At 36.7% G+C, this 11,673-nt stretch overlaps 1 protein-coding gene across 4 annotated transcripts in view; it reads right to left on the bottom strand.

The window, feature by feature from the left end:
• Positions 1-11,673, bottom strand: part of ANK2 (ankyrin 2) — a 418,509-nt gene that overhangs the window by 60,772 nt on the left and 346,064 nt on the right. For 3 of the 4 annotated variants that reach the window (XM_069095397.1, XM_069095405.1, XM_069095412.1), the window contains one exon: positions 670-894. In XM_069095397.1, coding sequence (XP_068951498.1) covers positions 670-894 — 225 coding nt within the window. Of the gene's footprint in view, positions 1-669; positions 895-8,870; positions 8,907-11,673 lie in introns of all 4 variants that reach the window. The other variant, XM_069095401.1, reaches the window with a different exon arrangement.

Raw genomic sequence — 11,673 nt, 5'->3', positions numbered from 1 at the left:
TTTTTTTTTTTAATGCTCACAGATCCCAGGTTAAGAACCCTCATCCAAAGGTAATGTGGTTTTGCACCTGGAAGGTTCACGTCCAGTAATTCAGATTTACACCTAGAGCAGACTTTGCCAACAATTTTGGATTTGTTCTTTTTGCATTAAACAGGTATGATTTAAATATAAATACCACCAGCAAAAACACGAATTTCCTGTTAGGAGTCTGGCAACAATGGTGATATGGAATCAACCCATCATGAAAATATTGAACCTTAAAATTGCCATTTGAACCAAAAGTGATAAATGTTTACTTGAAACTACAAGGAAATCACAACCAAGTTAATCATTAATGGGCTACTACCTTTGTTATGGTATGTCCAAGGTCTTCTTCCAAGCTGGCCCAATACCATTTTTAGTTTCATTTCTGGAATCTCACTTAGAAGATGCAGGCTTTTTCATGACTGACAGAAAGGTTCATTAAAAATTCTTACCAGGGGCAGCTAGGTGGTGCAGTGAGTTGAGCACAAGCCCTAGAGTCAGGAGGACCTGAATTCAAATCAGGCCTCGGACATTTAACACTTACTAGCTGTGTGACCTTGGGCAAGTCATTTAACCCCAATTGCCCTACCTTCCCCCCTCAAAAAAAAAAAAAATCAAAACCAAAAACAACAAATTAGCTCTTACCCAAGGAACTGAGCACCAGAAGGTCCAACTTCAATCAGACGGCTGGCCAGGCCCTCTCCTTCTACCATAGGAGGCATTGTGGCCAGTCTGTGGCGTTTGACTAGTCGGCAAGTAACTCGTGTTGGGGCAGTACATTTCCGAGGTGGAATAATAATCCTGAGTCCATTATGTCTGCAGCCACGCATAGCACCACCTCGGGCATCCACCATAAAACTAACCAGGAAACTAAAAATCGAAACACATTAGATGTATTTGCAAAATACTGGGTGTTTTTAGTATTCTTCATATACTTTAACTGTTGTTTTAGTATTCTTCATATATTTTATTTCTTCCTAAATGTGAACAATAAATACCACCTGCTTCTTCCCTTAGATACATAGCAGCAAATATTTCTTTTGATGAGTCTTCCTATTTTGCACCAATGTCTGTGATCCTGGATGCTTTGTACTCACAAAAGGAATTATACTAATTTGTGTTGACAATGGTGACATCAAAATGTCAGTTGGGAAGAAAAATATGACTAATTCCAATGAGAAGGAAGTGGAAGGGAGTGACACAAAACAACTTCAGCATACATCAGTTTATTCTCATTCTGCTGAAAACGAATAGGTCTATCACCAATAGCCCTGTCTTTTTACATGTAAGTATGGGTATGTGTTTAAAGACGGCCCCTTTGAAAGACCACATTTAGACAGGATGTGAGGGTGGTCCATTGGGGACATAAGATCTTTTAGCATTTAACAGGTTTCTGATACAATCTGATTTTGTAAAATTATATCATCTTCTACTCATCATCTATTAATCAGAATTTCTGGGCTCAACACAGTGCAACAGCCTTATTTGACATCCTCAAATTTTATGAACATTACTGATAAGTTTTCAAAATCAAGCAGAATGCCAAATGTTTAATTTACTCTATTAATTGGTTCAAATCTAAACCTGCTTTAGGTCACTGCCTTTACTCTCATGTCTTTCATAATCTACTTCCTTGATTGAAACCACGATGAGAAAAATAAGGAACAATCTCAACATTAATTCCTTCTATTATATATTTTAGGCTTATTATGATATTCTTGAAGGAGAGATTCAAGAAAGTTGGGGCTCATTTAGCTTTCAGGAAGGTTTTCCCATAAAGTAGGCTAAGCTAAGTGGCTTATCCCAGCTAATCATTGGCCGATACAAAAACATCCCCATTCTTTTTGCCTTGTTAATATTTCATGAAAAGGTCTCAAATAACAAGTTGTCACTCATGCGGGAAGGATTTAGTTACTTTTACACAAGGAGTTGGAGGGGGAGAGATTCACTAGTCATTATTTCAAGTAACCTACTTTGATATCACCTTATTCTATCCTTAGCTTTTTGCCTGTATCTCTCCGCCATGTGTTTCACACATCAATTTGTTGTGTATTTGTTCAGCAACAGCACTTAAACAAGGGTCTTACATATATACATACAGATAAAGTAGCCATCCCTTAACCTGTCCTTTAAAAATATTTCTGATTGCATCTTTAAGAGGTTTGTTTGAAAACTAAAAGTCAGAATGCAGGTGGTAGGGATATTACAGTTCAACCAGCAGCATAATTATGGCAGAATCGCAGCAGAATCATCACATCTAGATATATCCATGACAATACTTTAAACTGAAAGAAATGTCATAAACATAAATTATATGATTCAAACACAATACATTTATGTTATCTCTCAGGGCATACCAGAAAAGAAATGTTAGCATCCAGTTCATATCCAGACACACAAACAAACCTCATTCCAACATGCTGTCAAACAGAAATCCCATTGTTCGTTACAAAATGGATGAGGAGGCACCGAGTGCCAGTCTGAAGCGTGTCATGCATAATGAGACCCCATGAAGAAGTGCGGCAGTCCTTCCCACACATGCAGCAGCCAGCCTACCACCTACCATTCATTCATTCATTCATTCCCAGCCCTCTAAATTTTTAGTGTGAGGTGTAAACTGGGGAGTACAATCAATAGCTCAGTCCTGAAGGGATGATGTTTCTTTTCCTTATCAAAAAACAATAAGAAAATGTTGGCTGCTTTTCATCTCTTATTATTAGCCCTTAAGCACGAGCCTTACATTAATTTTTTTCTATCTGAATTTTAAAAAGATTCTATGACTCATAACAACGAACAAGAATGATCAAGATTTTAACATGTGCCCAAAATTTGCCATTTCCCCTCATCTCTGGCTGTGGTATTTGTGTGGAGATTTGTAATGAAATTAAAATCTTGCATATCTATGATAATAAAGATTTATTAAAGTTTCATCCAGCGCATCTTCCTTGGCCATACAATGCTGCTCACCCTTATGTGATTGCGAATGCTTTGTGTTCTCATGTTGTGGGACTCATCATCTATGACCATTAGAGTTGCTGTTGATATTAATTCCCACGATTTGAAATAACAATTTCTGTGTACTTATAAGCCTCGTTTAGTATTGATGCTTTTCTGTGAAACTTGAGATCATAAGTTAATGTATGAGTTAACAGTTGTACCATACCTAAGTGGAATGTATTAAATAGGTTATTCCTTTCTTATAAATTCTTTTCCCTACTAGCTACTCCATGGTTTTCATTTTTTAAGGCCCCCACAAGCACACCATCCTTTCCATCTTTCTTCTGGAGCCTTTCACTTTCCAGACAAACGAGAAATGTATTGAAATAAAAATATAACAATCCTGTTCTCTTCTAGGTCACCAATAACTTCCAATAGTCAAACACAGTGGCCTTTTGTCAGTCTTCCTTTTTCTTGACCTTTCTGAGGCATTTGTAGTTGACCCCTATCTACCTGCCCACACCATCTCACAGTCCAAGCTTTTCTGCCACTGCTCTCTCATTCTCCCTCTACTTCTCTGAGTCATCTTTCTGTCCTTGACTGCTTCCACCTTCCTCTAAGCATAGGTGTTCTCCAAAGCTCTGCCCCTCTTTACCCTCTCCCCTTCTGCATCTGCACGATGCCTCCTGGCCTTCTTAGACATCCTCACGGCTTCATTCATTGTGTAGCAGCTTCCAAATCTTAGCCTCTCACCTAACTACTAGTTTCATGCTGCCAACTGCCTTCTGAATATCCTTACATGGATGGGAGCAGAGAAGGGAATAAACTTTTATTAAGCACCTACTATGTACCAGGAACCATGCTACGGTTTCATCCTCAACTTTGCGAGGTAGGTACTGTTATTATCTTCATTTCACAGATGATGAAACTGAGGCAAACAGAGTTTAAGTGAATTGCCCAACAGTGTCTAAGATAACAAAGCACCTGAGGCTGGATTTGAACTTGGATCTTCCTGACTCCAAGCCCAACCATTTATCATCAACTGTGCCTTCCCAGCTGATTGCTCAATGCTACCTCAAATCCAAACTCCAAAGCTGAACTCATCCTGCTGGTCCCTCTCATTTTCCTTATTTTTATCCACAGTAGCACTATCTTCCCATTCCTCAAGGCTCAAAACTTCTCGGTCGCCTCCTTGAAAAGCAGGAACTGCTTCATTCTTTGTACTCATATCCCCAGCACCTTGCAAAAGCAGCCTGCAAATAGTAGGTTACTGAATAAGTGCTTTTTGATTGATCGACTGGGTAAGCTGTGTTTCTTTCTTTTCCATCACACTCCACATTTAACAAGCTGCTTTTAAAATACTGTCATGTCTGCCTCGAGCATTACCTTTCCCGTCCCCTCCTCTCCACTCAGATTGCCACTATAATTTTAGTTAAGACCTGCAAGTCCTTTTGACTGGACTTCTCGAGTTTCTTTAATATTTCTGACTCTTGTCCATTTCCTCTCCAATCCAGTCTCATCACAGCTATACAAAGGGCCACCTTTCCCTCGGTATACCGGAGTATGCCCTGCCCCAGGCCTGACAAGCATACTTGCTACATCATGGTTGCTGTAGGCCTTTTCCTCCAAGATTCAATTCAATAGCTACTTCCTCCTTGAAAACTTCCCTGATTCAAATGAAAATAACCTCCCCCTTTGCACTCTTCCTTTGTTCTTATCATGTTATACTACTTCAGACTTATTTAAGCACATTTTGATTTTGTGGTTGTTGAGTCATTTTAGTCATGAACAACTCTTCGTGACCCCATTCTGGGGTTTTCCTGGCAAAGATACTGGAGTGACTTTCCATTTACTTCTCCATCTCATTTTATACATAAGGAAACCGAGGCAAACAGGGTTAAGTGACTTTCCTAGGGTCACACAACTAGTAAGTGCCTGAGGCAAGATTTGAACTCAGGAAGATGAAATTTCCTGATTCAGAGTTCTGTGCTCTACCCATGGTGCACCTAGCTGTCCCTCTACCCTATGAAATTATCTAACCTCCTTAGAACTTGGACTCTTTCTTTTTTTTTCTTGTAGCTTTGTAATATCATTAACTAGAAAAGTGCATAGTGGGCATTTAGCATATATATGCTGTGGTTGAATTGGGGTAGTTTGTGGTCATATCTGTTGTAAAGACTATGTTTTTGTGTTTTGTATGTGTGTGTATGTGTGTGTGTGTGTAACATATATATATATATATATATAAACAATAGGAGAGACTATGAAATAGGAAGGTATTTTATTTGTAGCAGTAGACTATTCTTTGCTGTCTGAATAGACTTTGTCACAGACATACAGATGACAAAACACTTCAGAGAATAGGGCTTAATTCAAGAGGGTCCAAGACAGAAAACAGAGGAGCAGCAAAATCCACTTATTTCCTACTGTTCTCTTAATGTAGGATGCCAGAAGACTTGGAATGAGGGAAATGAAGGGTATGGCTCTTAACTTTTCCATCAAGAATGATAAAAATGGATTAAGAAGGACAAAGATCAGGAAATAAAGATAAATCTGCCCAAAAACTAGTGTCCTGAAGGTGGATGTAGGACAATAATTCATTCTATTGTTTAGAGTTGAGATGCTTTGGTGAAAATAAAGAAATAGACAAAGAGAGAAAAACAAAAGACTTCTGGATTGGTTAGTACAAGTGTGCTGTTACTAAGTGATACAATTAGTCAAAGAAAGTTTAGAACAAGCAAAATAAAACTACAAAGCAATGAATGAATAGCATTGGGACAATTCCCTCTCAATGTCAAAGGAAAAGGAAAAATCTTAAAGAAAGTGCATACTTTGTGAAGTATATATGTACATCGGGCAGGCAGGTGGCGCCATAGTGCACAGAGTGCCAGAAAGACATATCTTGAGTTCAAATCTCTCCTCAGACACTTACTAGCTGTGTGACTGTGGGTGAGTCACTTCACCCTGTTTGCATCAGTAGTGAGGCAAAATGTTTTTTTCAGTGATAAATAAATGTGTGTGTGTGTTTGTGTAGAGAATATCAGGTTAAATATGATTTTTGAGATACTGAAAAACACCATACTATGGCCCATTTCTCCACTAGATTGAGTCATGTTATATCATCTAGAACTCCAAATTCCACAAAGTCACAGACTGATGAATATGGATAGAAACTAAAAATGAAGTTAACGATGATACTGTAACATTGGACAAATCACTTAACCACTTTGGACATTAGCCTCCTCATCTACAAAATAAGAATTAGGTTGTACTAGGCCAATTCTGAGGTCCCTTCTGCTGCTGGATCTATGAGACTATAATTCTTATGCTCAAATCTGTTCTCCAACCCTAGCCATGTAATCCTGGGCAAGTCATTCTGTCTACCTCAGTTTCCTCAAATGTAAAAGGGGGATGATAACAGGACCTATCTCATAGGTTTGTTATGAAGATTTCTGACACACAGTAGGTGTTTAATAAATGCTTATTCCTTCCATAGCTGCTTCCCTTATGTTTGTGTCTCAAAGTGATTAGGAATGAGGTCCATAAATACAAGTAAAGATTTGTAGGGATATTCTGAATCCTGGCTGGGAAGTAATGGTGTACATGTCTTGGAAATTTGACAAGGGTGTGTATATAGATGTGTGGAGAGAGGTGTGAGTAAGTTAGTGTGGGTATGTATGAATACAACACTCATATGTATATGCACACACACATAACTTAAACAATCAGCATTACTCAAAATATTCAAGTATTGTATATTATGTCTTATTTCAGTTAACAAACTAGTTCCTTACGTAAGGCATTGAAATAACATTAGGGTGCCATCCTAACAATAACTAGGCTAACAAAAATTTTAAATTATAAATGACTGGTGAAAAGCATATTTTTCTCTGAGATGCACTGGAGGAATATTTAACAGAATCAATGGACCATGATTAATGCCAGAAACACACAAATATATATGTATGCATACATACACATATGCATGTATATATACACATTTATGTACATACACATATATTTATTTATAATTTTGCTGTGTCATCATTTAAACTTTCAACTAAGATGTTCTGCAAAAAAAATCATGTACTTGGAACACGGTAGATACTTAAGAAATATTTATCAATGGATTAAACATATTAAGCTACATAGCTGTGAAAGTGGATTGTACAGACAAAAATATAGCACAAAATTAGCTTCAGTTTTAAATATTTGACTTACTTTCCAAATGAAATTCAGCAATCATGCAAAATACAAAATCATACCGGACTTTTCATAAATTGTGACATATTGCAAGTTATCACAATTTGAGAGAAAAATGCAAAAGCAACATGGCATCATTAAGCAGACCATTTGTCTAACAGTAAATCCCATTGAGATAAACAGGGTTACATGCTTCAGTTAATGCAGCAAGAGATAAAGACTCCAATCTTCAGAATACCACATCCACCTCCAAAAAATCTGCTAGTTTTTAGGTCTAGGTACTTTTAATTCAATCAAGACCAGGATTGGGGATGGGGTTGGAGAGGCTAGGTGGGAAAAAGGGTTAAGACATTCCGAGTTAGTGACTGGGTGAAAGCATAGGGGGAATGTTGATCAGGTTGCTTCAGTGACCCACACATGTACAATTAGAAAATAATAGGGGTAAATCTGATTTCTAAGATACTGAAGGAAAAAAAAAACAACAACTATCTCTTTCCTCTCCCGATCCCTCCAGATTCTGTGTTGAGGGATGGATAAAAATAAGATACAAGGAACAATGCAATCAAAACCCATTCATCATCAGATTTTTAGGGAGTGGAATTTTAATTTCATTTATGTTTGAAAAAAAGTCATTGGGTAGTAGAAAAAAATGCATTGGTTTTGTAATCAGAAAACTTAGATTCAGGGGCAGTCCCCAAATCTCAAAGACACTAAATGGATGACCTGGAGCAAGTCACTTCATTTCTAAAAGCTTGGGTTTCTTGTCTGTAAAAGAGTGATAATACTTTCACTGCCAATCTCACAGAATTGTCAGAAGGAAAAAGCTTTGTCAATCTTCAAGTGCTAAAGAAATAATAACAAAAGGTAGTTCTAGAGATAAATATAATACATTATGGTATTTGAAATTGGAATGTTTGGTTTTTATTCATGTAGACTGTGATATAACTGTCAGGTAACATCTGAAATGTTACAAAAGGATGAGTATGTAAGAGAAAGAATAATTATCTATATAATTGAGGAATAATATCAATTTGACCTTTTTTTTTGTATCTATCCCTAGTGGTTAGCTCAGTACCTGGCATATAGTAAGCACTTAATAAATGCTTGTTGACTAACTTTAAAAAAAAACTCCAGTTAACATGGAATAATTTATCATTTTTATTAGAACACTAACTGAAAAGTTACCAGGTGATATAATTTTCTGAAATGCCCCAAGGATATTCATTTAAATGCATAAAACTTAGAATATAATACATTAAAGAACATCTCTGCCTTTGTTTCCACTAGAATTTGGTGAAAAGCTCTAGGATTGACTGAGTGCCACCTAAAATCATAGTCCTTTGAGAAGACTTAAAAGTAAGTGAACCAATTTGCAGACCTTGTATAGAAACCCTGTGTTCACCTATAGAGCTCCTTCTCCTGAGAGAAACCTAGGAAGTATTGCCACATGGTCTATACTGTCTAAAGTGCCCTCCTACCTAATTACTAATAGCACACCCACAAAAATAAAAAAAAATAGCCACCCTTCCTTCTTAAATATATAAGAAGAGTGATGGCTAATGGCCCTCTCTTTGGTGAAAAAAATCTGTTTACCGCATATCCCCACACTAAAGCATCCTGAGTAAGGTGAAGATAGGAAGAAATGATCCAAAAGGAAGGAAAAAAATGGGTGACATGTTGGAGAAGGAAATTATACACAAGTTCACCTGCCGTTGTCACGATCAAGACATGGAGATGAGCGGCTGCAACAGAATAGATACTTTAGCACAGAGAAGGAATGGATAACATGAAATATAAAGAAAGAAATCAGAAGAGAATGCAACTAAAATATATTATATACTGGTGCACACACCATATATATGTACATATACATATATACATACATACATGCATATATATCGATATAGAAAAGATAGAAACAATGGCTGAGTGATGAAAATATTAAAGCCCTGTGTAAATGCTGATGGGGTAGAGGAAAAGCCTCATGGTAGCTACCAATTTAAAATTTTCAAATCCATTTATAAAGTCATATTATACCAACCAAGTAATTAAAGATTGTTTCTGTTAAGGTGTTTTTAAAGATCGTTACGTATTATAAATATATAATACTCCCAACTGAAATTACTGCATTCGCTAAAACTGACAAAACAATTTGGTAGAAATGGTCTCTTGAATCGGAATTTGTATTTTATAAAGGAGTTCTATACTGACAACAGACTAGCGAGAGCCTTGAAGGGATTATTGACTCACTCATAGTTGTCAAATATCTAGGACAAGTCAGAGGCAGGTCTGGAACCTAGGTTTTCCCAATGCCAAAGACTTGGCCTCTATCCACTATGCCATGCTGTTTCTCTCTCTAGCAAGAGAGGTTAAAATGATTATGTCATTCCCTAGTAGCCCCTACAAAGATCTATGCATAAAATTAATGACATATCTATAAAACATTCAACAAGGATGACCTCCCATATCACATTTGAGAGTCATTCAGGTTATAATGTGCATATTGTGCAAACCTTGTTAAGGTAGAGAAGGAACCTCCCTAAAGGGTAAAGATGGTTTGTGTCCTTGAAGAAATATAATAAATGTTAAAACTATGCAGGGAACCTCGAATGACTTATAAAAATTATCGTGCTATGAATGTTATTTGCCAAATGCTTTTATTAAGGCAATCTTTTAAATATTAGGGACCTCATGATTGGTGAAGTTTCTAAAATTTGTCAGCACATTACTGGATTCAGCTGATAACATGAGATCATCAGAAGAAAATATGCTGAAAGATACTATGATTGTTTTGTTAGGAACTCCTGTCACGGAAGTTTTATCTATCAACTCAATCAGTAACTGTTCTTTAATTTATATTCAGAGAGTTTCGGGGGGATACTGAGAGGTGAAGTGACAAAACTCATGTGTCAAAGGTAAGTTTTGAGCCTAGACTTCAAGACCTATTTTCTATCCATTATAACATACTGCCTAGTGGGGAAATAACAGCATTGACCAATAATGGTGAAGATTGCCATTGTTCATTACGTCTCATATGATATTATTGTTGTTAAATACATATAGAATGTAGCATTTAGCACATTTCTGCCCTTTTTTTAAAAGGGGAAAAAATAAGTAGATTTGCACATAAATTTAAAAGACATTGCAGTGGAAACAAAGGTTTCCATTAGTTTGGCTCGGAGGAAGGATTCAAGAACTCATAAATCCTCAAAAACATTGGGAACTTGGATCTCGTCAATGTTTCATCTAGTTGAAAGAATTTAGAGCTGTCCCTTATATGAGAGGTCTTTTCCCACAGAGTAGACAGAAGATTTGCCTAAGAACATTGGTCAAAACTCCCAGAATAAAGACATGTCCCTAGATATCAGAGTCTAGAAAATCCTTGATTTCCCAAAAATATTCACCTTCAACCACTGAACTCTTATTTTTAAATCCTGATGAATAGAAATACTCCTCAGACTCAAACAATAATGTATTTAGCTTTACAAAATAGAAAAGTTTGGAAAAGCTATTTGTAAAGGTATGTGATTAAACAGAAATTTCCAATTGATTTTTGTTTTTTCAGTTGTGTCTGACACTCCACGACCCTGACCTTACTTGGTGTTTTCTTGGCAAAGATATTGGAGTGGTTTGCCATTTCCTTCTCCAGCTAATTTTACATATGAGGAAACTGGGGCAAACTTGGGACTTGCCCAGGGTCATACAACTAGTAAGTGTCTAAGACTAGATTTGAACTCACAAATATGAGTCTTTCTGACTCTGGGTCTGGCATTCTATTCACTGAACCACATAGCTGCCTCCTTTAATTGACCAACTACCACTAATTTGAAGAAAATTTACCCCAATTTCTTTTCTCAAATGAAGAATCATTTTGCACAGTGGATAACTACCACTGTTGGGGGTTTTTTTCCTCCAAATTGAATGTCCAATAGAGGATTTTCTTAAATCAAACTTCACTGGAATTTATTGTCTGAACCAAAATCAATGTACACTGTGCATGTCCAGTAACAGGCAAAGTACTGCAATTAAGATTCAAATTTTCTGGGTTCAACATCCAATCTTGCCATTAAGTATAACACAATAATAATGCTGATTGTAATGAAGTAGTAATAATGAAAGCTAGCATTTATATAGTGTTTCAAGGTCTGCAACACACTTTATCAGCATTATCTCATTTTATCCTCAACAACTAGGTGCTTTATCCCCATTTTACAGATGAATAAACTGAGGGAGACAGCAGTAGGTGACTTGGACACCCTGCTAGTAAGGGTAAGAGACTGGTTTTAACTCAAGCTTTCCTCTCTCCAGGTCAAGTGTCTCTATGCATTGTATCACCTACTTGCTTAAATTTTAGCCTTTTGGGCCTGTGAAGTGGGAATAATGAAACCTGCTGTGCCCTTGTAAGAATCAAATTAAGCTTTATACAAAGTGCTTTTAAATCATAAAATAATATTTAAACCTGAGTTATTATTAATAGTATTCAAATATTTTCATTTCTAGGACTCCCAA

The sequence above is a fragment of the Petaurus breviceps genome, unplaced genomic scaffold, assembly GCF_028583685.1.
Source record: "Petaurus breviceps papuanus isolate PSGF00001 unplaced genomic scaffold, PetGlider_PUasm1.0 126, whole genome shotgun sequence".
Taxonomy (NCBI): domain Eukaryota; kingdom Metazoa; phylum Chordata; class Mammalia; order Diprotodontia; family Petauridae; genus Petaurus; species Petaurus breviceps.
The sequence above is the reverse complement of the archived record's forward strand: the minus strand, read 5'-3'. Positions and strand labels throughout refer to the sequence as shown.